Source organism: Heloderma suspectum, chromosome 5 (assembly GCF_057233095.1).
Source record: "Heloderma suspectum isolate Gila_16-S chromosome 5, 16-S_ref, whole genome shotgun sequence".
Lineage (NCBI taxonomy): Eukaryota > Metazoa > Chordata > Lepidosauria > Squamata > Helodermatidae > Heloderma > Heloderma suspectum.
The window spans coordinates 58,933,966-58,961,026 of NC_139462.1; the positions used below are offsets into that span (position 1 = coordinate 58,933,966).

At 40.7% G+C, this 27,061-nt stretch overlaps 1 protein-coding gene across 2 annotated transcripts; it reads right to left on the reverse strand.

Annotated features, from left to right (window-relative positions):
• Nucleotides 1-1,459: 1,459 nt before the first annotated feature.
• On the reverse strand, nt 1,460-26,783 carry SETD7 (SET domain containing 7, histone lysine methyltransferase). 2 transcript variants are annotated; one of them, XM_084856108.1, is made up of 8 exons: nt 26,165-26,268; nt 18,884-19,013; nt 17,634-17,835; nt 15,754-15,943; nt 13,432-13,513; nt 11,460-11,577; nt 10,239-10,396; nt 1,460-7,804 (listed from the first exon to the last, which is right to left on the reverse strand). In XM_084856108.1, the coding sequence occupies exons 1-8, from the start codon at nt 26,202-26,204 to the stop codon at nt 7,624-7,626; spliced, it is 1,101 nt and encodes a 366-aa protein (XP_084712234.1). In that variant the 5' UTR covers nt 26,205-26,268; the 3' UTR covers nt 1,460-7,623. The 2 variants fall into 2 exon arrangements, with proteins under 2 accessions (XP_084712234.1, XP_084712235.1); XM_084856109.1 differs by lacking the exon at nt 26,165-26,268 and adding an exon at nt 26,611-26,783 and having other exon boundaries at nt 1,461-7,804.
• Nucleotides 26,784-27,061: the final 278 nt, after the last annotated feature.

The window sequence follows — 27,061 nt, forward strand, 5'->3', positions numbered from 1 at the left end:
ATCCTGCCATAGGATACAGAACGCTCATATATGGTTAATCTGTTTCTTAAGCATCAATAAAAAATACCCAAATCATCCCACAACTTTGACATTTAAAAAACTGAGAGGAACACAGGCACATGCACACACATACACACAGGCAGAATGCAATCCTATGCATGTCTACTGATAATAAAGTCCCATTAAGTACAATGTATAGGTAAGCATGTATAGGACTACAGTCTTAATAAGCTTTCCAGGTAAGCATGTATAGGACTACAGTCTTAATAACAAAGAATCCACATTCAGATGTCTTCACACCAAATACTCACAAAACACAGGGAAGGTTTCAACTGACATTCAACATTGAGCCCTAAGGCAACTAATATTGCCAGTCTTCCAGGGGATGGCCCCAGTTCATGGACAGTTCAGATGGGCAGTACCAAGTTTAAAATTAATGCTCCAACAATTTCATATCCATGTTTCCTGCAGAATGACATCACATTTAAACTCCAAATCATGTGACTTTAATCAGCCAGCTATATTCCAAGAGAGCAAACAAAATCAGATGATGCTACTAGGGAATACCTAATAGCCCATTAAATAACCCTTACCCTTTTTAAAATAGCCATAACCATACAAATTTAAAATGTTTAAAAGGGTTCAATGTATTTTCTAAATTCCTTCCCTTAATATCTATTATCACTATTTTCCACATTCTAGATCTGATCTTAACCCCAATTTCTCAAATACCTTGTAGAAGAAATGGGGTTCATATTAGGGTTCTTATGCTTATTGAGTAATGGCCCTTTCTTTCTCCTTTACCACAAAGTACGATAAAACCTCACCCTATTGCTAAGACCTAAGTTGGTCTATATGTTCAAGCTGTTTCTCACTATAATTCCAAGAATGGATTGACTAGTTTAAAGCCATTTGGTGTCTTTTGCATATTTCCCTCAGTTTCCAAGGATCATGACATCAGCTACACATTAGCCACTAATACAATATTAATACAATATTAATTTAAAATTAAACATAATGCTCACAAATGCATTCACTGACCTCAAAAAACCCAACACCAAATGCACACTCTCATATATGATATTAAAAGGTTTAGATACAAAATGCAAGAGAAGGTTAATATTTTTACATATCTGTCATATTGGAATCCATGCATTTTCCAAAATGGCTGTATCTACAGTCCTGCAAAAGTGGATAACAATTTGCTTTCTTTTTACTATCTAGCACCCCAACTATTAGCATATGGCTTATTGTTGCTATTGAATGTTTAGTAGGAAGCAAAGTTTAGAAGCGTCAAAGATGTCTGTATATTAATGAACATTTGACAATAAAAATGAAAAAAGCTATATATATGTTTTGATCAGTTTAAACATCTGTTTAATTTCTGTATTTTAAAATGTTCCATCTGCTTGTTTGAACTTCTGTGCTGTTGTGTTAAAAAAAATACAAGTATACGTCTTGGCTTAATCATGTATTTTATATATGCATTCTTCCATTAAAATAATTTTCATACAACTATGATCTACATACACACACACAGTCTAAAATCTTGTAAAGTCTTCCACCTATAATTTTATGGCTTGTATATTTCATTGCTTTTCAATAGGCAATACTATAGTCCTGTCCACATTTTGGTTTTAAATTTAAAACATTTAAAAAGGAAAAAAGTGTCTTGCTGTAGAAACAGATGACAATAAGAAATGATAATGTTCAAAATCTTTGATCTATGCAGGCATCTTGCAACTGATCTATTCTTCAGCTAGTGAAGTAGTATTCCTAAATAATAGTTCTATTGCTACTAACAGGGCTAAAGCCAATATATCACCAACATATGAATTATAAGATTGCACAATCATAACCACTTGGGTGAAGTTATGATTTGTGCTCCACTACAGATGCTTTGAAAACATTTTAGTTTTAATAAAAGTTTGCACACAGATATTTTGTACCATAATTCACCCAATGGGGAAGCAACATATGAGATGCAGAAGAATCAACAAGGCTCTTGGTTTCACAGGCGCATACATATAAGCTCAGAAAATAAATGTTGAAGACTTCACCGAGTACTGATTGCACCAATCACTGCTAGGCAACGCAGGCCCCATGGGCTAAGTTTAGCTTGCCAGGGCCTTTGCACAGAAAGACTCATCTCCTATTCTGCAGAATAATCATCCCTTCACACAGTTACCATATAGTACTAGTTTGGGGCTGGGCCAAAGGGAAATCTTGCAGAGGTCAAATATGGCTGATGGGTCTTATGATGACTATCTCTGCACCAGATTAAAGTCCAAAGACCTCTGCACCAGGAGTCAAAAGCAGAAGAAAACTTGCTCTAGGAAGAAGCTATGATTAATTTCCCCATGGTTATTTGCAGCCTGCCCCAACCTGATGGCCTCCAGATGTTTTGAACTACAACTCCCAGCATTCCTGACCCATTGGCCATGCTGGCTGGGGCTGATGGGAGTTGAAGTCCAAAACATCTGCAGGCTTGGGAAGGCTGCTTATTTGGGAGCCAAGATCATGCAGTCATCATGTATGCATTAATAACATCTTTGAGAGAGCCCATAGTAGTCTTAAAGGGAGATTTTGGGTGTTGCTAGAGCATGACCTTTCAAGCTCCTATAGACTTGTCTGGGTACAAGTAAACATACTGAACCCTAGGAGCCTAAACAGACATATACCGTCCATTTGAGTAGCAGGAACCATCTAGGAACAGTCTTCTGCATACAGTGGAAAGTGTATATAAATAGATCACATAATTCCTGGGCAGAAAAAAGGAGGCACAGACTGTATCAAGCCACAGTCACTAAAACAAAGTGTTAACAAAATGGTAGAGGTCACCCAAGTATTTTGCCCACCAATAAATGAAAACCAAGCAAATAGCCTACAGCAGCTTCACCCAAGCAGATAAGAACATAAGTTATAAGGTGTATGGGAAAAAACATTACCATGTGCTAGGAAACAGACTTTGCTGTAGTAAAGTCCACCCCCTCTCCCCCCTCCCACACAGATAGGTTACACCGACTATTTAGATTCTAACACCCTACCTATAGCTCGTAAGAGCCAAGTCACACACCAAAGACACTGGATTCATGTAGAACTAATTAAAAGCACTGCATGCCACACTCCCAACATTTCAAACTAGAACAGAGTTTAGAAATTATGAAAGTCTCTGTTAATTCCTCTAAACCTGACTTCCTAGACCATGGAGGTAGCTGCTATACATACAACTTACTCAAAACAAGATCTTCAGTGACCTTTTAAAAGTGCTTACCCAATTACTGGTCAGTTATAGGACAAAAATCTGCAGAATAGAGAGGAAGGAGATTGTACTCTATATTGCAACCCATTAAATTCTCATTAGCTTGTTTTCCAAACCTAATTCAAGCTGACTTTCTCAGTTTTACTTCTATAGACTAACTTCCCACAATTGAGATAAGGTTTATGTAGCACCAAGCACTAATATGACAGTAATTGTTATGGAAAATCACCAAAAGATGAAGCTAAAAATTACTACCACCATTTTTCAAATGTACGGCTTTTGAGCATCAAATATAGCATATGAACAAGAATCACCTTTTGTGACTCCGTATTGACAAATACCATCAATCTTTACACCTCCCACAAACTGTTCTACAGCAAAAGTATAGTTCAAAGCAAGGAGGAGCTCCTTTTTGAAAAGGATAGAGCCTACTGCACACACAGAGTTTCCATCACACTTCTTGATAATAGCCAGTGTATCTCTGCCCACCCCCACACCCTCACTCATTCTGCTTGATTGGAACTGGTCTTAAAAGTAAAAACTTCCTCATGGAAGACAGATCCACCAGTAGTACTAGTAATTACAGTTACATGCAATGTCCGTGTTTAGAAGCTGTAATGATCCAAGATTCTGGGAATGGCCATCACCTTCAATACCTTGCTCATAAGCTTTCAGAGATATCTTAACTGGTCACTGTAAGAAAACATAATGCTGGACTAGATGGATCTTTATCTGATCCAGCAAAGCAATTCTTATAAAGAAGTCATAGCAACCATAGGAAGATCAGCAGACAAAACAACTTCCAATAATTTTTCTCCTGTTTAGGAAAGTATAATTCTGCCCTAATACACACTGACAGAATCTAAATTACATGGAAGTATCAGCAAGGAAATGCTTGGCTTTTGTCTTGCTCTTTAGCTTTAAAAGGCAAACATTAATCAAAATAATCCACTTCTGCCCCATTTAGACATTGCTACCCTCTTCGTTCTTTTTTCTCTTTTTAAGAAGTGCTACGCTAATATAGTCAAATCATGCACCTTGAGGGGTATGTTGTTTTGCAAGAGAATTTGTAAAACTGTCATTTTTCTGACAGCAAAGTCAAACTGCCCACACCAACAGGACAAGAGCTCTCCTAAGGAGACTCTTAATATGGTGTGCCTGACTTGTATTGCATTAGACAAAAGATTAAAGCTGGCGGTAGTGGAGTGGAAGCTCCACTGCAGTTGTCAAGTACCCAAAGGCTGCCACAAAGCAGAAAAATAAATCTTCACACTGAAGAATGCTGGCTTAGCTTGCAGCTAACCAGGCTTAGGTTGACTATCAGTAAACACTTCCTACTTCTAAAAACAGGCAATGGAACACACTGGCAGGGCAGTTGCAGAATTTCCTTCCCTGGAAGTTTTTAAAAATACATTGATGAGCATTAGTCATTGAAGTCTACAGAATCACATTGCTGCTATGAGTGTCAGCATAGATTTCTAAGATGCCCCAACTCTTTTCTTAAAGATCTTTTTTTACATGACAGTTTCACCAGATGGAGCTCTCTGAACCAGAATGGTCCTGAGCCGAAGACAAAGCTTAAGAAACAAAATAGATTACCTTGCCCATATTCCAGCCCAAAATTCACATCTCCTAGGAAGAAACTAATTTATTTTACCACCTGTTACCACTGCCTACAAACAGCTACCAGTCTGTGAAAGGCAAAAGAAGAAATAAAAGAGGACTGCAAGTGACACTAGATATTACAAAGTAAAGAAAGAAAGAAAGAAAGAAAGAAAGAAAGAAAGAAAGAAAGGGTTCAGCCTGCGGCACATCCTGGCCTTAATAGACCACAGAGTGCACTAAAGAGCACAGAAATTTGTTTTTTATGATGGAAGCATATTCTTCCATTACTAGCATAGAAAAACAGTAAAACCATATTATAATCAAGAGTAATTATTCTAGTATTCCTGCATCTCAACAGTGATGTCAGTAATTATGCAGATTAGCAACTATTGTAATATTAGATATGCAATGAGGCCCTAAGCATGTTAATTAAGAAATAAGTTCCAATGCGTTAAATGGGACTTACTCCCTAATAAATGTGTTTAGGATTGCAGATTTAGAATCCAAGGTACGATGTCAAAAGAACTCCATGCAGGCAAACCCAGAAAAGATATTTGAAGTAGACCATGCCTCTTGCCTGGGTACTGAGTAGCTTCATTTGAACCAATACCCAGAGAGTGCTCTATCAAAATCAGTAGTATTTTATCTGTGAACATGTTCGTGAACTAACAGCAATTTGTGTTTTACTTAAATGCTTATAGGTAGGTTGCATGTCACTTTTCCTCTTCGCTTTGTACCAATTTACAGATACAGCATTATGATTTCAGCCTTTGTCAGTTCACTTCTATGAGGGAGGATCAATTCAGCCTCAGAAAGCCCAGCTGAGTTAATGAAATCTCATCTGTGTAGGCTCTTTGCCATACTTGAATACGCTGAAAAGACGTGTGAAAGTGAAAAGTTGCAGAATCAACAAAGCTTCCATTCACTGTTCTTTTGCCATGAAATCTTAGGCAGGCATTAAAAAAAATCCTTTTTCAAAGTTCATTCACTGTGCAAGCCTAATCATCTCCTCCAGAAAAGGCTCCTTTTTTGAAATAAAGTGAACAATAAATAAAGCTCTCTCTGTAAGTACATTCAGTGATTATCAGAGTGATAACAATTCTCCAATACTAAACATCCACCTTTTTTCTTTTAGTTCATTCCTATGCATTTTCCACGTTGAAAACCTAACCTAGAAACTGAAAAATAGTGAAGCCTTTTCAGGTTTGATCTGCTAGAATGCTGGTAAACAAGTAGATGAGAGAGGGAGAGAGAAGCAATCTTCAGAATGGTACTGAAAAATATAGGGAACATTACTAAAATAGTGAATTTCCCAACGTGCTTTGTGGGAACCTTTCTGGGGGCACAAGAATTCAACTTGTTGCGTTATTCTAATAAGGCTTTTCAATACCATTTTGAGTCTTGCCTCCCCTGTACCTTTTGTATTTGGTTCTGCCCCCTCTCTCACTCTCTCTACAAGTGGATGATAACCTGCAGATAAAGAGCATATGCAAGAGTCTTTTTCTACAGGAAAAAGTGACAATGCAATCCAATACATTTTAAAAAGCGGATGCCAAGATGATAGCTGAACTGCAGACCCTCAAAAGCCTATGCTTTCTGTGATACTGTTTTACTGATCACAGATAAATGCTACTTAAGAACTGTAAAATATAATCCCCATAAAAACTATCTGACATATACGTACATGTAATTAGTTTTACCACAGAAATTCAGGTTTGGCCCTTAACTTTTCAAATTACTGTTCATTTTCTTCCACTCTTATACGATATCTGATATAGTAAACAGGGCTCCAATGTGTGACCCCTCTGGTTGTTTTACAGTCCCTATCTATCAAACAACCCTGCTTCTGATTAATACACTTCTCTCTCAGAATCCCTAGAACCCACTGTTTAAAAGCAGTAAAGGGAAAGGTAGAAGAAAGAGGGTTTCACAAGCAAGCAATCTTTTGGTACAATGTTGAATCAGTTGTTTCCAAACCAATTATAATTAACCTCTCGATTTCAGGGTGGTTTTTTTTTGGGGGGGGGATAAACGTACACGTACCACAAGTAGAAGTTATTCAAGTACAATTATTGTAATTAAAGTTGCACCAGCTCTGGTTTTCTTAGGCACATTTCTAAAGTTCATTTGTACACAGAGCATAAAAACCTAAATGTAACATTGTTGCTTAAACCTTTGTGCGGTCTTTGTCTTTTAAGGAAGTGACAGTGAGGGGAGAAAGAAAGAAAGAAAGAAAGAAAGAAAGAAAGAAAGAAGCTACAAAGGCCACTCTCCTGCGCACCAACCTAGAAATAGTTCTAAAACAATATCTTCAAAGGTTTTAAGAGCACAAATTATGCTACTTTTCTAGAATATAAAAAACAGCACAGTTATAATACCATCACAAAATGGCATGTGTACAAAAGGCAGTTGCACAGTAACAACTAGACTGTATGGTAGGTAAAACTCCAATCTTTTTATACCCTTCTGCTAGATGTTGACAACTTTGCATATGATACAGAATGGTTGCCAAATAAATCACACTGCTTTCTATAGCATATTGAATAGTTATTTCACAACACTAGCTAAAATTTTAACATGTGCTCTAAGGTAATGGTTAAAACTTGTTAGTATGCAACAAAAAACCAAAAACACCCTTCTCTGACACAGGGTGAAGGGTTCCAGAACATCAGTATAAACAATCCCTGACTGTCCTGATTCCAGTATCAAGGGTAGTGCATAGATCCAGTTTTCTGAACTGAGCAGCTGTTTGCATTTCACTTTTTCTGGGAAGCCTCGAAGGCTTTCAGTTGCACCAGATACCATTCTGGTGCTTCTGGCCCATTTTGTCCAGTGGAATTGTGATCATATCCATAAGCCACTGTTAATTCTTCATCTTTTTCCACAGCCCTAATAGTGCGAATACATTTAATCAGCCCAAATCGAGGATGAACAAACCTAGAAAGTAAGGAGACATATACTGTTATTATCAGAAAAAGAAAAGTATTTACTTGTTTTCATGCAAGTTTTAAATCTGTCCCATGCATTTCTTTAAAATGTTTATTTGGCTCTTTATCCATTTTATTTATGTATTTATTATACTTATAAACTGCCTTTCCACAGGCATCACCAAGGTGGTGTACAACACTACAAATATGTAAATACATTTTTTAAAAAAATATTTTTTTAAAAAAACATTAAAGCATTACTTCTTGATTGCTTTCCAAGTCTCACATTTCTGTTTAGGACCAGTGCAACCCTATGCAAATTGATTCCCTGGAACTGAAAACCTTGACTGAGAACATCCGGTATGTTTGGATGAATCAGAGTGGTAGCCATGTCAGCCTGTTATAGCAATACATCTGATCAAATGGGCTTGATTCCATGAGGGCTTACGCCCCAAGAAATGTGTTAAATATTTACGCTGCCACAAGGCTGTGTTACATTTACTCCAAGGTCTTATCCACATTTCCACAAGGGCTAGAATCCAAAGAACTACTTTAGACATGCCCAGTGGTTGTTGTCTGTTCTTTGCTTTTTTTAAAAGAAGCTCCCCTTGGCAAGTCACAACCTGCTTTGGAAAGACCACTCAGTTTCAACAGTGATTTAGGGAGCAATCCTATGGCCGCTAGTCAGCGGCTAGATGGCCATAGGATACGTCGGTTTCAGGGAACTGACCTTCCCCTCCTCCCACGCTGCCTTGCAAGCAGCTCAGAATGGCCCCGCGCTCAGAAGAGGAGTGTGGAGCGGTGAAAACAGGGCATTCCAGGGAGCGTTCCAGGGTGGGGAAGGTGGAAATGCCAGTATGACACATCCTATGTGTTGTCCAGCAGCCACTTCCCCTGCTCCGCCTTCCCACAGCTAGACAGCCGAAATCGGCTGTCTAGCTGCAAATGCAGGGCAGCTGAAGCACAGAGGGGACAATCCCCTCTGTGCTTCTCCTGCCCTGCACTGGATAGGTGGTTGCCTCCGAGTTCAGAGGCGGCCGCCTATCCCGATAGGATTGCGCCCTCACTATGCAGAATGGAGGCTGCCATTCAAAAGACAGACCTTGCAGATGGCATTGTGCAGTTCTCTGGATGCCAGATGAGAACAACCAATGTCTTTGAGCCCAGCGGAGTTTATCTGAAGTGTTGCCTTAACTTACATTAAAACATATTTGCAACGCTAGGCTATCCTGAATATTTTTGTAAGACACTGACCTTCTAAAAACAAACTTTAAAAAAGCTATTTGTGTGAATTTCCTGGGTTGATGCTGGAGTAACAGAAGACTTCCGGAAATTCAACATAATGTGGAAAACCACTTATCTACTTTGCATGAGCACAAGTTTCAGGACATATTCCCATGAGATTTAAAGGATAGGAGAAAAATTATTAAGAGAAAAAGAAAATCAAGGCTACTTGATTTTTGTTTGCTTGATATAAAACAGCAGCAACAAAAGTACTCTTAACAATAGAATTGCAGAGGATGCACAAAATGAAAGCAATTACTTAGGTTTTCCTTGGAAATAACCAGCTGGTGGCTTGTACTGTAAGTAATGCATTATTGGTGTAGATTTGCGTCTTCCAAATGACCTCATGCCTTGCCTCTCTGCTTATCCACCACAACCTTTATTCAACAGTGCCCCAAAAATCTAAATTATGGAAAACCATTTATTGCAGTTATTTGCTCCTGTGCTCTCTTCTCCCCAGACTCCTGTCTGTAAGACAACCACATTTTCCCACCAAGCCATCCCGTTTGTGCTATGGATGGCCTACATTCCTAGTCACAGGGCATAACAAAGATGAAGGCATATTCATACAGCTCCATTTAAGAGAATCAGAGGTTTTGGCATGCAGCCACATGCACAGAGCTTTACGCCATGCCTGTTCACACAGTTAACAGGAACAATTGTTGGACTGCCCCAACTGAATGGCTGGCTATCCCAGGGTTAGTTTAATTGCACAAGCAAGCCAAGGAGTTGGCTCAGATAAAAATATATTTTTAAGACCACCACTGAAGTGATATATGGTCCAAAACGCATTCCCCAGGATTTTCTCCAATGTCACAGAGGATGCTCTTTTCAACTGCATGTTGCTGCACCTCAATATCTTCAAAAATGATCCTGAGACCCACCTCTCACATTGTGTACTGCAGCCATTTGGGACAGGAAAACCTTTGGTACTAGTGCTTAGAGCACGAGGGTATCCTGGCAAGACAGTGTCCTTTTCCAGGAATGCTTTCCTTGCTTTCCGTTGTACACTGCAACACTTTCCCAGGCACTTGTATTAGTGATGGTTGGATTTTATCTTTTAATACAAGGATATTTATTGCATAGAACAGTGCATTACTGGAATCCGTCCTGACATTTCAAAAGCAGCATCTAGTATCAAATAGAAGTTTAATACTTACGTCTCATAAACACAGTTTGGTGTGAAAGAGTGATTTGCCTTGTGTCCCAACGAGGCACAGTATTTGGCTGCATGGTTGTAGGGTTCTGGTACATCTATGACCAGTTCATCATCAAGGGATATTGTGTTTCCATTCAAAGCCCAGTCCCTGCTGTCCACCTAGTATTTGAAATAGGCAGTATGGCAGTGTCAGTTTTCCATTTTTGTCAAAGATGGTACATGTATTTCTTGTATTATATATTTTTAGGGAGACAGTAGACCAGTGGTACTCAACCTGGCTGGCAAGTGTGATATAAGAAGTCAAATCCAAGAAAAGAGGAGACTAAGCCACTCCAAGAGTCTTGTTTATGGCAAGTATCCCCCTTCCCCTGACACACAAATCAATTTCATAGCAGACTTAGCACATCGGTTTGCTATCACTGGAGTAGACAAATTCATTCTTAGTATTTTCCCAAACAAACTGGGAAGGAGAAGATACTTAAGCCAGTTCTAAAAGTGACAGAGATATTTCAACGTAAAGCGAATATCTTATTTAACCTTATTTTCTCTTTCTATAATGTAGTGCTCCCCCCGCTCCCCATTCATGCCACAGGTCATCCAGGACAAGGGTTGGCAAACATCAGACTTATGGGACCTACTTTGTTTTTTTTTTTTACTAGTACCCTGAGATCCACCAGCCAGGGCCTGGTGCAAAACACACACATTGAATTAAACAATTCTAAGCCCAGGAATTTGTTTTGAGTACCAGCACTGAATGGATCTCACAGCCATTTCATAGACAAAACCACTCCTGGTTACCCAAAGTGTTGTGTTTTTTTTTCATTTCAGTAGTACAATTTAAGGCAGGAGGGGAGTCATTTTGCTGCCGCTATTAGTAAGCAACTGGAAGTCAGAAATCCTTGTTGATCTGCAGGAAGTCACCAGTAGATCTAGAACTACTTTCTGCCCACCCCTGATCCAGGAGATGGGGGGGGGGGTTTCACCCCAGAGTTATGAGTGGCTATTAGGAGTTTTTTGTATGTTCCAAATTCTAGTGAGTTCCCAGAATGGCTCCAGAATCCTAGACCAAACGTATCATAAAATCAATGCATTTATACTCAGTCCTTGTGAATAAAAGAACATTTGAACACCACACCCAAGTATAGCGTGATTAACAAGCAACAAGGAAGTTTCTAAAATGGAGTATTTCAGAAACAGCAATGAAGTTCTCTTTTCACTTTACCTCCTGATGTGTAATTCGTATGCCATTGTAAAAGGACATAACTGTGCCAGCTTCAGCAGCTACTTTAGTAAACAACCCTTCTCCAGCACTGGAAATGAGAGATGTATCTACATTTACCCTGACAAAAGGAAAGCGTAAAAATCAACTATAATGTCATGCTACTCCATATATGCACACTGATACTTCTAAGATAGATTATATGACTTGCTGTACAATTGAGAATCTACAAACAAAATTCAGTTAGATATGTTAATTTTGGAGTCATGTTTGGGACATAGTTGGAACCTGGGGGTAAGCTGCTAAAATGCTGTTTTAAAATGCTGTTTTAATGTTTTATTATAATTGTACTGTTGTTTAATTTATATTTTAACTTTTGTATATTTTCATATGTTTTTATTGTATATGTTTTAATTTTTGTAAGCCGCCTTGTGTCCCGGTACTGGGAAAAAGATGGGGTATAAGTAAATATAATAATAATGGCGATGATGATGATGTTTAATTGGTCGGGGGGGGGGGAGGTTTCTTACTGTTTAGATGGAAGCTCCAGCATCTACCATCAATATAAGTACAACAGGACTCTGCAGTCCTGCTTAAACAAGTATTCCAAAGTTTCAGGGCATGGGGCAGTATCCTATACTGTCACTGCCCCTCCACTGGTTGTATTGTGCCAGTGGAATGGACTGCTAGTGCAACAGGAACAAGTGGTCCCTGAAATAACCCCAGAAATGCTCATTTCCAGAACAGTTCAGGTCAGTGGAGCTCCCTTCTGTGAGCCCCGCTGACCAGCCCCGTTCCAAAAAAGTAGCGCTGCTGCTTGTTTCCCATTGTTTCAGGAACCACTAGTGCCTATTGTGCTAGCAGACTGTTCTGCTAGCACAGGGACAGTAAAGCATACTGCTCATAATCTGTCCAAAGATGCTCAAAACTTCCCAAATGTAGAGGTTATTCAGCAAGTTTCTTTAATATAATAACCTCTATGTTAAGTTAGTAACTACCCCTAAACAGCAGAGAAAGATAAATAAGAACATTTCCAGTGTCAGAGCAAATATAAACATATTTTAAAAGGTTTCGAAGTAAGATAAAGCAGCTCTAAATTAAGATATAGCACAGCTAAATATCAGTCAATTATGTCTCTATAAAGACGCATGGTACTTAATTCTCCTCTCTTTGGGCCCTAATATTTTTGCACAGAAAAAGCCAAAGCACGGTTTGACAAAACTCATTAGTCAAAGGGACTACTCAAAACAGAATAGGAAACAAAATTAGACCATGGGAAGACATGCTAGTACAAATGTGATCAGGTGTCTTTGTTTCAATCAATAAGTAGTATAGAAGCACTTTGTCCTACTAGTCTCTGCCCTTTCAACCCTGACTTTGCAAGGTAATGATCACCTTCTGAACAACCAAAGGCAAGTATTAGATTTGTGTTTTGGGGGGATGGAAAGAAGAAACACTTGATTTCCTCCTTCGTGTACTTTAAGTTCCTTAAAAGTAACTTTAAAAAAAAGATAAAACAGTGGTCTCCTGCCGTTTTAATAAATAAATAAATAAATTAAATTTCTTAATCGCCCATCTGGCTGGTCACCCGACCACTCTGGGCAACGTACAATAATACAACAATTTAAAACAATAACATTTCACATTAAAACATCATATTTCTAAAAATACCCTAAGCCACCCCAAATGCGTGCCTGAACAACCACGTTTTTTTAATGTGTGGCGGAAGCTCATTATATTTTTCATGTTCACATGTTTTAAGGAAAACATTTCAATTCAATGAAGCCCATGCAAGACAACCATCAAATTAAAGGGCTAATCTGACATGCCATTTACCCGCAAGTATTTCTGTTTGCCATTTCCAGGAATGAAGGGATGCTGAATAGTGTCCTAAAATGCAAAGCAGAACTACCCAATAGTTTCTTTGCAAATATTTAAGCAGGGGGCAAAGTTATATATAAAAAAATTATTCTACCTCTCTGATTCATAAGGATCAGGAAGAAGTGCATTTGTAGAAATGCAGGATGAAGTAGATTTATCAAAACTGTACACTGGGCCTAAAAAAAATCAGTACAGGAAATTAATGGACAATATTAAAACGCAGGTCTCTCACTTATTGAAGTGTTATGCATTCAGTATACAATCAAAGGAAATTTCGCTTTTCAAAACAAGAGGAAAAAAAAATCTTATTTAGGCCTGTTCTAATATTAAATAAAATAGCACTTTGCATACAATTATCCCATCCTTTTTCATTTATCTTCCCAACTGTAAGTAGGGTACAGGAATCCTTTTTGCTACAAAGATGAGTTCAGGTTTATACAAGTTAAAAATTATGCCTTCCAAATTATTTTAAATAAATTTGAAAGGAGGTTCATTTTGCACAGAAATGCTGTATACTCACTTCTTTCCCTCTCCTCCCTGCAATTTCACCCTTGCTCCGTTCAACAACATTTACAAACATTTAAATATCACTGAAGTCCATGGAACTTAAGCAATCAGTATCTCTGCAAATAATTAAGCTGGGTGTCCCAAAGTTGCTAATAATTTCTCAAGTCATCTTTTAGTACTTCAGTAAATAAAACCAATATACTTCTATAACTAGAATTCTAAGGTAAGATCACATTGTTTAAGGGGGGGGGGAAGAAATAGCATATTTCCCTTCAATCCTCAATTAATATAAGAATCGGGAACATAAAATTATATTCTTTGTTTGTATGTTTTTTAAATATCAAGATTTTGATGCTTCTCTTCAATAAACATTACAATTACATGTGGAACAGGCAGGTAAGAAAGCTAGATGTCTGAAGATTGATAAGAAATGTTTTCCTTAGTAACCAAATTCTAAAATTGGACCTGTACTCTGAAAGCCATCAGTCTTGTACAAAGTGCAATTATTTTCTACTTTCAAAGTGTAAGTTGTGCCCAAAGCTTCATTCCAAACAGTTTGGGATCACTGATCTACAGGATTTAAAAACAAATGGATTTCCCCATGCCCCTTAGTTTCTCTTACATTTAGCCCTATTGTCAAACACAGGGGCAACAATTCCCCCCTCAAGGGAACACAAAATACCTGCAGGTAGGGCATGAGCACTGGGATTCTGGGAGCAATCCCTGATGGTAGCAGTGGCTAGACAAGGGCACAAGGGATTGCTCCCCACCTTCCTTCCTTCCCCTATGCAGCAGGAGATCTGATTTCAGTAGGTGTGGTGGGTTGGAGTAAAGCAGAAGATCATGAATTGGCATTCAACAAGCAGCTGCCCAAGAAAGGACCTACACACTCACCTGCTAAACAAAATGTTGGCTCAGGGTTTGGGGAATCACAGAAAGCAGGCCAACTCTAAAAGGATCCAATAGGGGCCTTGCATGCTCAGCCTCTACCTCTTGCAGCTGCAAGGTAGCGCTTTCAGGGGAAAGCCCTGAAATGAGCAGAAATACTCGTTTCTGGAAGGCATAACCTGCCTCTTCCAGAAATGAATGTTTCCACTCATTTCAGGGCTTGTCCCAGGAAGTGCTATATCACAGTCGCAAGTGGGAGGAGACCGGAACTGGGGGTCCTGGCCGCATACGGAAGAGCTCTGTTTGATACTGCCCCACCACTTATTTTGCATCTTGTTCATAAAGAGATTACTATAATTTGCAAAGGTGAAAAGGAAAATGTTGGAGAAAACTCTTAAGATACTAGGCCAGATTAAGATAGCTCCCAGAGCTGCTTCTCACTCTATGTTTTGTTCTTGGGTATGTATATCCAAGTTCAAAACACATACACCCACAATAATTGTGAGTGGTACATCCATGCTTACATTACCACTTTTCTTGGCAAAGTATATAGGAACAGCAACTGGGAGGATTTTGCCTTGAAAGGTGGCACATAAATACTTTAAACAAACCAAACAAAATGGGAAAGAATCAGGACACACTACTATGGAGTTTTCTAAGGAAAGTGGCAACTGAAATTTGTCTCAACTGACACAAGGTGTGTATACTTTGTACCCCAGGTTATCCATATCCAGGTACAAAATATTAAATGAAGTGATGCTAAACCACTACTACAAAGGTAGTAATGTATTCTGATTCAGAGCAGTGTACCTTACCCTCCATATCAATCAATTTTCTCAATACATGTCATGGCCATCACTGTTTTTTTAAAATAAAGATTATTTTGCAAATTTCTATAGATACAAGAGCTGCTACAGAGCTGGGGGGGGTGAAAACATTTTGTCTGCTTGAAGATATTGTCAAGAAATTATGTGTATGTGCATGCCACATAATACAACACTATGAGTTAAGGAGAACTTACTGCCTGGCAGCACTTCAAATTGTGGCTTTCCCTCTTCTATGGATATAAGGGTTGCCAACTTTGCTTCTAACATTTCACCATCTATGAACTGTCCATAATATGCCGTCTTTCCATCAGGATATACATAGGCTATCTTCTCTCCAGACATCTCTCCCTCTTCATTAACTTCTCCAACCAAATGCCCACCATCCTGAAAAAGCAGAAGGTTGGTACAAGAAATTATGCATGTGTCCTAGGACAAAATAGTGTGTTGGGTGGGGTGGGGTTAACCAACAACAAAACAAATAGAAATAACAATCATGGCCATCAAAATATCTACATAATATTGTGATTTAATAGGTGCCAATTACAGCTTTAATCCTTCATTTACTGCTACATCACTCAGCTGTACTCCTCCCATCATGTCAATCCTATTATTATAAAGCCCGGGAATATATCTACTGAAAAAGAAAAACCTTCTAAAATTATTTTTGCCAAATGTTGAAAGCCAAGTAAAATAACTGAACACTATCCTTTTGCTCTTCTACCACCACCACCACCACAAAACAAGTTTGCATAGGAAAGGTTTGTCCTGGGCTTTGTACGTTAAAAATAAAAATCATACTTTCAAGCCTTGTTTTGGTGTGTTTCCAAGCCTAATTTAGAGATCCATTACTGGTTTATTTCCAAGATTATGATAGCTATGATGGGCCTGTGCATTATTTTTGACACATATAAAACAAATACTTTCCTGACAAGGTTCTCTGGATCTCTAGTTATGGCTGCCAGGTAAGTTATATATTTTTTTCTATTTCCTAAGGAATAGCCAGAAATTAATGCACCATTGTTAGTATTTACAATCAGTCTTTTTACACTGCTTATACACAGAGGTCACTTTCATCCTGGGGGTTGGACGACACCAAAAAGTGTAGAAGTTTAACAGCATACTTTTGTTTTTCTAGCTTCTAAATTCAGAACATTCTGTTAGAACAGACTGATGTCTAAAACATGTACATGGTCACTGCAGAACCTATTCAGTATTTATTTAGGCAGAATGTCACTAGCTTGAGTGGCCTGAATACAGCTATTCATCTGTGAAAACAAGAAGCAACTCTGCTATAATGGCTCTAAATTAAAGACAGTAAAGAACAAATATTTCATTCAGAATATTTCAGAAGTATTTCTGAAGATGAAAAGCCTCTGTACCAAAGAGAGAAGTAATGGCCTCACAGGTTAAAACTCAAATCTAAACATACAGTATATATGGCTGCAAAGGCACAGAGTGACCTGGTTCACATGACATGACAGCCCACTGTAGCTTAATTTACCTGTGGGGGCTGTTGCACTGTGATGGGCACCCACAGTTACCATTTTTGCATGGTGCCTGCAGGCGCCTGATTTGTCGGGGCTTGTCATGTTGTGCAAACCCAGGTGGCAGGGGTTGTTTTAGGGTTATTTTTCTAACCATCAAACAACCCCTGCTGTATGGGTTCACACAACATGACAAGCCATGGCAAGCCAGGCAGCCGTGGGCACCCAGCATGATGCAGCAGCCCCCATGAGTGGATATGCCACATGGGCTGTCATGTCATGTGAACCAAGACAGTGTTTTTTACATTCATGCACACAGTTTACAGACAGCTGCATCTACTGCATGGCAAATCTATCATGTTTATGATTCTGTAGGATTTGAAAGGCGAACAGTTGCCAAATTATAAAACTCCTTATTCTCAATAGCCTTTGTAGATGGGAGCTACACAGTCGGCTTTTGTGGCTGTCTCTCCTGGCATGCTACAGGTTTTGTCTTACAGTGCGTCAGATGTAATTGTGTCCCCTACTCTGCTACTGCAGTTACCCATATAGTATTTAAAAGTCTATTTGAGAAAGTCGAACAGACTTACTGGGTAGTATATCCAACAAATTCCATGCCGAATATTATCTTTGTATTGCCCTTTGAATATCAATCGCCCATCAGCATCATATTCCTGGGCTGGCCCATTCAGTTCACCATCCACATAAGTGCCATGAAGAGCCCCTCCATCTTCATACGTGTATACTCCTTGGCCTTGCAGACCATCATCAACATAATAACCTTCTAGTGTGCTGGGAAAGAGAAAAGGATAGAGCACAGGGAACCATATTTATTATTTGATCTATTTTGCAAAACATTATTAGAACCCTCCCTAAATAGTTTAGGACCCAATTACCTTAAGGACTGCCTCTCCCACACAGAACTGCCTGGACTTTAACATAAGCTTCAGAGGACTTGCTCTCTGTGCTATTATCTCAGGCCATTAGGTGAGTGAGCATGAGAGACAGAGCCTTCTTGGTGGTGGAAGACACTGGAATACCCTCACTGTGGAGATCTGTCAAACGCCCTCTCTGGATTATTTTCACTGTTGAAAACTTTCCTGATAGGCTTTTAATGTCTGATGTTTTACTGTTGCTGGCTTATTGTAGTTTGGATCACTGCTTTTAGTTTATAGTAGTGTTTTTAAAATGTGCTGTGCTTTTAGATGTGTATTTTTTGGGTTTATATTTCATGTAGCATGAAGCCATTCTGTGAGCCCTATAGGTAGAAAAGCAGGGTACAAATAATTACCTACTTAGACAGAAAGTCGACATTAAACAGATGTTAATGAAAAGATTTTGTGCCCCAGCTAGGAACCTCATATGTGCTATAGCATGTTTATGCCATATGATTGCCTCTTTCTTTTCTACTGAAAGGAATGGGGTATCTATTGCAGGGGTGTAAAGAGAACTCTCTGCACATAGAACAAATTGCTGATGCCATTCATCATTTTCAGCACTTTCAGTTCATCTTCAAGACAGACTGTAAAAACATTACTTACTCTGTAGTTAGCACAAATTAGAGTGATAATTATTTATTGCATCAATGTTTATCCCACCATTCTATAACAATACTCAAGGCAAGTTTTAGCTTTTAAAGAATGAGCAACAAGGATGATGGGCCAGAGGAGGGTTACAGCTTTGCATTATTTTTTTCTTGATTGTAATTGTGGAAAAACTCAATAGAAGTTATAAATACATTCAAGTTATCAAGTAAACATACCAAACATGCGCACACGCGCGCCCACACACACACACACACACACACACACAAAGAAACCATGTACATAATAATGTCTACCTTCCATCAAAGAAGAAGAATTTTCCACGGCCATTCTTTTCTCCATGCACAAAATTTCCCTCAAATCTGTCTGTGGATGAATATGTGACTGTACAGAAACCATGTGGCATCCCATCTTCATCAAGCACTCCTAAAACACACACACAATTAAAAGAAGATTGGTGAGACCAATACAGTTGGAATAGCAATAGCTTTGTACCGATGTACCTCTCTATGAAACGGGGTTTTTATGTTCTGCTGCAGGGGAAGTTCTGATTCCCCACAAGCATCTCTACTGCCACACAAACTTGGTTCAGATTCCTCCAATATAGATTATTGCTCTCCCCGCATGATTTTGTTTTCAGAAAATATTTTGTTTTCAAGATTATAAAGAAAATATCTTGTTTTCAGCTAACTATCAAACCTATCCACTTAAATTGTTTATTTGGTGCCTTAAGGAGCCAATTTGTTTCTCCCTTCCTCCTTTACCTTGAATCATTGTTCTGAGTGGAGGGTGGAAAAATGGCTGTTTGACAGCCAAAAAAGCCAGCCATAAAAGCCAGCCAGCCAGCATTCTACACAGCCAGCTTGAGCTGGTAACAGGAAGAACATATTCTACCAAGCTTGATTCTGTTTAGATTTTGTACCTCTATCCAAAAAAAGGAGTAAATGCAGATCCAGTGTAGGCTCGCTGCAGCTTTGGGGTTCATCACACAGAGCTTTTATCCTGCTATTGAGATGGCTTTCTCTCGGAAGTTTGCGGGCTCTTTAGATGACGCCATTACCCTCCAGGGTGTCTCCCGCCATTTCCTCCCGCCTACATCATGTTTTCCCCAAATGCAAAAAATGTGGTATTTTTTCCAGCCCATGGAACAGCAGTGCCATGACCTCCCTGGGAAATTCTCCAAGAGCAGAAGAAACTGCTTTGTCTGCCTGCTGTGGGCATTTGTTTTCAGTTGTTGGGGGCAGTCAGTATAGATTTGACAGGAGCAAGAGCAAGAATTGCCTGCCAATTGTGTCTCCTGCCTCTGCATTTCTCAATTGGAGGGAGAAGAGGGTAAAATGCCTCCCTGCAATGAAGGAAGACACATCTGATCCCCCACCCCACCAAGCTCAGAAGCAACATCCTCTGTTGTTTCAGAGCACCCTATTAAGTTCAATGGGGCTTACTCCCAAGTAAGTGTGCTGAGGGTTGCAAACTTACAGCACAATCTTACATTTTATGTCTACTCAGAAGTAAGTCAGAAGTTTCCTGGGGGACTGCCCCTCTTCCTTTGCACACATGCTGGGGAGGGAGGGAGGCACTCCCTCAGTTCAAACCATGTGGCTGCCATGTAAAGAAGCCCTTCCTAATCCCGCAAAGAAAGCAAAAGCAGGATGCTCCTGAAAGGATGTGGGGTTTTGCTTAATGTAGAAACACCCTTAGATACATCTGTATGCAGTCAAAGTCTTATGAATGCACACCATTTAAAATGTTTACAAGTAGCTGCCTAGCAAGTGCATCCAATTCATGATGCAGAAAGGCCTTAAAACAGAGTAGACAAAAACTTAGCAAAAGCATCCTCTCTTCTATACTTTGCCAGGGATGGTAAGGAACTGAAGACAGCAACATATGTCAAAGATTGAAAAACTTGGCTGTTTCCTACTACCCACAAGGCTGCATAACCTACTTCTGATGTGTGGAGAACAGAAGTTGAAGAAACCCTTCATCCCTCCCATGGCATATTGAAACATGACCCAATATCATCATAACGTGGATGGTGTACATGAGAAAAGTGAATGTGGCTATACCTGATGAGTCAACTCCACCCATATCTGACTTCAGCAACAACTCAAATTCATTCATAACATAATTTCCTTGACACCAGAAAGTTCAATAGTCATTATGATTTCTGATGTAATACCCATTTAAACAGAAAATTCAATGCACTTCTGTGGGAGGAGCTATAACTAAACTGCTATAGAGTTGTAGTTTTTATTTGACTTCCCTTTCTGCACACACCCAGTCACACAGAACCTAGAAATTCTAATCTCAACCCACAGTACCCCAAAAGTTTGTAGATACTTATGAGAAACATGTTCTGATCTACATGTATCCTATAATCTCTCACAATTCACTCGACATTATTCCAATTTTATTCTTTAGTAAAATTAATTCCTATTTCGTCTCCTAAAAGAAACACTGACAATAAAGTGTCAAGCATTTTAAAGTCAGCTCAAATATTTGCCTTAAGAGTTTGTGACCCAGACCAAAAGCACTGGCTCTTTTATGAATTCAGAGACTGCAGATCACTGCTACGTGGCTGATCTGTAGGAATGAGAGTTACACAGGGCATCCAAGAAGCATAAATTTTGTAACTGTCACTCTTCAGGCAAAGCTCACTTGTAACTTTATATCAATCTGCATTGCTAAACAGAAGTTGACATTTGTTCTACACAGGACTTGCTCACAGACTATTGAATTATTAAAAAAATACTTCAATGAGCTTGAAATCAGCTTCTTACTTAAGGTGCATATTCAAAATCATGATGACATTTTGCTAAGCCTCCGAAACCCTGATATAAGAGGGGCAGAAACAAACTGGCAAGCTCTGAATGGATCAGAACAAAGGGGGTCCCAGACAATGAAAAGACCCTTCAGTAACAACATGTAGAGATTGAAACAAAGGAAATCAACTGCACAGATAAACTAGGCATGAGCCAAGCAATCACACTTCTCATTCTACTGTTTTAATCTCACGTCTTCAAATATTGTTAAAACTCTCTATAGTTCAGGTGTCATGGACAGATCACTACCTTGTGGGGCTTAGACTTGCTGGAACTTGGAGCTTTGGCCAGCTGGGTAGCTGATTAAGATGAACTGCCCCAGGACAGAGATGGACCTTGATGGTTTTCTGATGGCTCTTGGGGGTTTTCCTGTTACCACAGCTGGCAATTCTGTTGAAGCTATGGTTGCCCTCTGGAATGGAGAAATGACCCAGGCAATTGACATGATTGCTCCTGAGTATCCTCTCCCAATGAGTGGAGCCAAATGAGCCCCCTGGTTTTCCAGAGTGCTGCAGGTGATGAAATGAGTGGGATGTCGACCAGAGCAACGTTGGCAGAAAACTCAGAACAGGTCCAATTGAACACAGGCTAGAGCTCACTTTAAAGCCTACTCTGTGACGATGAGGTCTTGGTGGTGGCCAAGAATGCGTTTGGACAGCTAAGGCTAGTGCACCAACTACACCCACTCCTAGATATGTCTGATCTGACCATGGTGCCACATGCCTTAGTTACATCCTGATTGGACTACTGGAACATGCTCTACATGGGGCTGCCTTTGAAAACTGTTAAGAACTTCATCTGGTCCAAAATGCTGTGGCCAGACTGTTCACTGTGGCTGGTTACAGGGAGCATGTGATTCCCTTATTACAAAGCTTCACTGGTTACCGGTCTGTTTCTGGAAAGAATTCAAAGTGCTGGTTATAGCCTATAAAGTCCTATATGGCTTAGGACCAGGCTACCTGAAAGACCACCTTCCCCCCATATGAGTCTACCCGGGTCTTAAGATCCTGGGAGAAGCCCTTGTTTCGAGATGGCCACCTTCAGAGAGGCATGTTTGGTGGTGATGCAAAAGAGGGCGTTCTCAGTGGCCACTCCCAGGTTGTGGAATTCCCTGTTGAGGGAAGCTAGGTTCACTCCCTCTCTGCTGTCCTCCTGCCAGCAGGCATAGGCCTTTTTATTCAATAAGTCCTTTGACATGTAAGCAGGTCTGTTGGGTTGGATGTTGTTTTTATTCTGCTGGTGTTGTGTTTTGAATTGTGTTTTAATGCATTTGTTTTATTACTGTTTTAATCAAGTTTTATTTATGATTGTAAGTCACCTTACATGCCATTTTTCTTGGTAGAAAGGTGGGGTGCAAATTAAATCAATCAAAAATTAAATAGTACAATGCATTTCCTACATAAGCAGTAAATAAAATAATTCCATGGCAGAATCTAAGGGATTAACATCACAAGATAGGTTACATCAATACTGCTACAATATTATACCAGCACCATAGGCAGATACATTAATATTTGAGACTGGGGGGTTAAAGTAGCTCAAAATTATTTTAATAATTTTAGCAATTAAAAATGTAATAGGGATCTGGTTGTCACAAACAGAATTCTCCATTCCCAGTTGTACAGTGCAGCTCCAAGAAAGAAGATGAAGGGTATGAAATGATGGGAGTGGGGGGCACAATCCTTAGGGTTTGATAGGCTCACAGACACCAGATTTTTCACATGGGACAGTCAAAGATGGGCCACTTGGTTTCTGACACTGAAGAGAGACAATAGATTTTAAGAGCATTGAAGGTGGTGTAACAGAGGCATTATTTCCCATGGCTTGCATACTTGTTTCTTTTGTCTCACGCTTTGATGTAATAATTAAAAAAACAGTTTCTGAAGCACTGCAGAAACCTGTGAACACAGATGATTCTGGGATTGGTGTGAATGCCTCAGGAAAAGATGTCTCTCATACCATTCCCAACTGTCTAGGGGGGAAAACACAATTATCTGTTCCAGCCCATGCCAGGACCGCACTGCCTTTAACAACAACAACAGTAAAAATAGAAATTAGTGTGGTTGTTTACAAGTGTGCATGTATGTATATATATAACAACTTCTGCCCTCTGCTCCAACACTGCCAAAATTCACTAGCCACCACTGGTAGGGTCAGTATCGGACTATTTACCGGGTCATTCCATGTGACCCATCTGTCCAGAAATCTTCCCAAGTTTCCAACTGTGCTGTCAATTCTGCAGTAAGATCTTCCTAAATCAAATCCTGCTGGCTAATCAAGCCCACACACACACAAAAAGAGAAGCCAAGTGGAACTGCCAAGCTTAAAACCAAACAGAATTGTGAAGGGCTCCTGGTTTAGACAAAGGTCAGACCTCAACTATAAAAGGAACTTAATTAAAAAATACAACCACCACCACAGTGGTCAGACATGTACAGTGAGCATATATTTTATACATTAGTATGTGTAAGCATACTACAGATCTCACCCATAATTTAGTACTTAAAACACATATAATTAATGCTTACACAAGACTTTTTTTCATAGCACCATAGCACCAAACAACATTTTTAGATTAGCTGCACACAATGATACCAGGTTTCTACCTTGTACTTTAAGTTCAAATGGCTAAATCCTGCTCATTGTCTATGGGTGGTCAGCTGAACAGTGGGGGCAGTGTTACCATTAAAGGTCATAAGGTCTTTCCTTTATAGCAGACATGTTTTATTTTGAAGGCCTCAGAAAGCATTTCCTCCTATATATTCTTAAATAAGTATATGTTCTGGACACCGGCACCATTTATAGGCAACGGTGTACCAAATTTTTCATTTAAAAATACCCACAATTTATCAGTGTTAAGCATCTTTTTGGCTCATAAATGTGTCTATTCTAACATATGGAGTGATGTATCCTAGTACTGACAGTCAGGACTCAGAATCAGGTCCCAGCATCACCACTACTGCATAACTTGCTTTCCAGCCTTAGTAAAATACATTATTCAGTTTGTCCCCATTTCTCCTACCCAATTCTATTTGTCTATCTCTATAGGCAGAGACTATGCCTTAATCAGCTCTGCACAGATGACCTCAATTGATCCTAAAATTATTCAAACAGCTTTGTTCTGCTTTTATTTATGTTGGAGAAGAATAGAGCTAACTTTATATTTATAAAGTGCCGGTATCTTCCATGCAAAAAAATAAAATAAAAATGCTTCACAATACAGGCTGCAATCCTGTCCACAGCTGTGTTCAAGCACGCTCCCATTAGTCTTAAGGGGATTTACACATAACTAGGGGAAGGATTCAATAATGAATTAATTACTCCTTGGAATACAAGCCAACCTTAAAATGTAGTCAGCTTATGAATTGAGTCAGCAGCCAAGCTTACTTCATACTGGACCAAAGAGGGAAGCTTCCATTGCCAACAGTGATTATTCCCAAATTATATCATTCCAAATGTGTAACACAGCTACTCATTTGCACACCAGAGTGAAATAACTCATGCCAACATATAACATACTGCACATCTATTCTACATTAGAACTGTTTGGGTTCCTTCAGGATTAAAACCCACCGACAGACACAACATGGCATATTATTTCTAGAAGTGTTCAAAGATGAATACTCAAAGTTGATAAACTATGCCTCTGTCCAAAAAGTCTAACGAAAAGAACAGAAAGTCTCCACCTAAACATTTTCAAAGTGCCACACATCTTAATATTTTCCACAAGAAATATGCACTGATAATAAAAGCTATTGTAGAAAGATGTTTTGGGAACAATAATATCAAACAAAAAGGCAGGAAATTAAGAAACCAGGGCACTAAAGCTTGCCAAGGCTTGTAATTTAAGTCATGCATCTTTTCACCTTTCATAATGCCCCAGATCAATAAATCAAAAAATGATAACATCGTGAAAGTCTCACATTTCATTAAGCTTCTTCCAGCCTTTATGGTTTGTTGAAAACTTTTTGACACCAAGATTATTCTGGTCCTTAGAACAGAGACAACAGAGAGGCTGAGAGAGAGTATGCGTGCAAGCATGCATCGATTTTAAGACCCTCTCAGGATGGTGAAGATCCCCCACTGCCCCTCCCCCAACGTCAAACAAATTTACCTGCAACTAAAGTTGCTACTAACAGAACTTGCGCAAGAGTTAGACGTGCTCATGATAACATGGTAAGACCCTGGAACACTTCGGTGTGGACGAACACGTTCTCCACCCGCTGACTATTTCTGTCCAGGGAAGGGAGGAGGACGGAAGGGTAAAATTGCTTGCAAGAAACGGGGCGACTTCACCCTCCCTCGGGATGGGGCAGCTATTCCTGCCTGGGCTTATTGGGGAAGTCGGTTGCGTGGGGGCTTCTTCACGTGACTGGCTTCCCCCAAAGCGGGCAGTCCAGGCCGCGCCACGCACCCGGGGCCAACTTCCAAGCGCCGAAGGAGGAAGCCCGCCTGCTTGGCACGCTCTGTCCGCTCCTAAGCTGCCCCTGCGGGTGCCAGGGAGCGAGCCCGCCTACGGACGCTACAGGAGAAAGAAGGCGGGCAGGAAGATACCATGTTTCCCCCCAGAACCCCGCTGGGGGAAGGGCTCCAGCGTGCACCAGTCACAGCGCGGCGGTAGGCAGAGCTCCAGCCGAGAAAGGCGCCTCAGACGCGCGCGCCACATCCCTCCTTCCCCCAGTGCTGCGCCCACGAGCTCTTCGCGCGGCTCCTCCCTCCGTGTGTCCCTCGCCCAGGCCCAAGCCACGCAATTACCCTCGACGGTCTCTTCCAGCGTCTCCTCGTCACTGTCCATGGCTCAGCCCGCCCGCCGGCCGGCCACCGGGGAGTCAGCTCGCTTGGCTGCGCTAGCCTCGCCCGCGAGCGCGCGCGCGCTCCCGCTGTCCCGGCACTCGCGGCGCCCGGGCGGGGAGGGCGGGCGAGTGCTTCACGCTGTCTCCCCCTAGAGCCCACCGGGCAGATTGACCGGGTAGGGGCCGCCGCGCAAGGCGAGAGAAGCCGCCGCCGCCCGCTTTCTCTGGCCACGCTCGCGCCGCTTTGCTACAGAGCAGCTGATCCACTGACATCACCCTGGGCTGGGGCTGCTCCTGACTGACAGCTCCTTGCGCAGCCCCCAAAAGCAGGACCCCGCTGGTACAGCAGGGCGGTCGCCGCTCCCGCTCCCGACACCAGCAGGCAAGGCAGCCGCGCATGCTACGCACCCATCGGGGCCCCCGCACGAGGGGTCCAGCTCCAGTTAAGCTCTCATAGGTCTCATGGAGGCCACCGCGGGAATGGGGTGCACGGCGAGGTTGGAAAGCGCGTCACGCTCGGGCTGGATCGCGCGCACCGGAATGGCGGTGCGCGCGGAGAGGCGCGAACTACTGCCCGCCGCGGAAAGCGGGCAGAAGCACCCTTGGCAGGGAGAGGCGGAAGTGAACGGGTAGAGCAAGCGGCTACGGAGCCGAGGGAAACGTAGGCTGCAATCCTAACGGGGGGGGGGGGGGCGCAGAAGGTAGAGCTCGCCAGTTGTTTTTCACTTCAGCTCCCAGAAGCCCCTGCCAGAATGGCCAATGGTCAGGAATCCTGGGAGCTGAAGTTCAAAACATAAAGAGATCTACGTTCCGCCCACCCCTGCTGTTCACAACTTACCTAGGAGTAAGTTTGACCAAG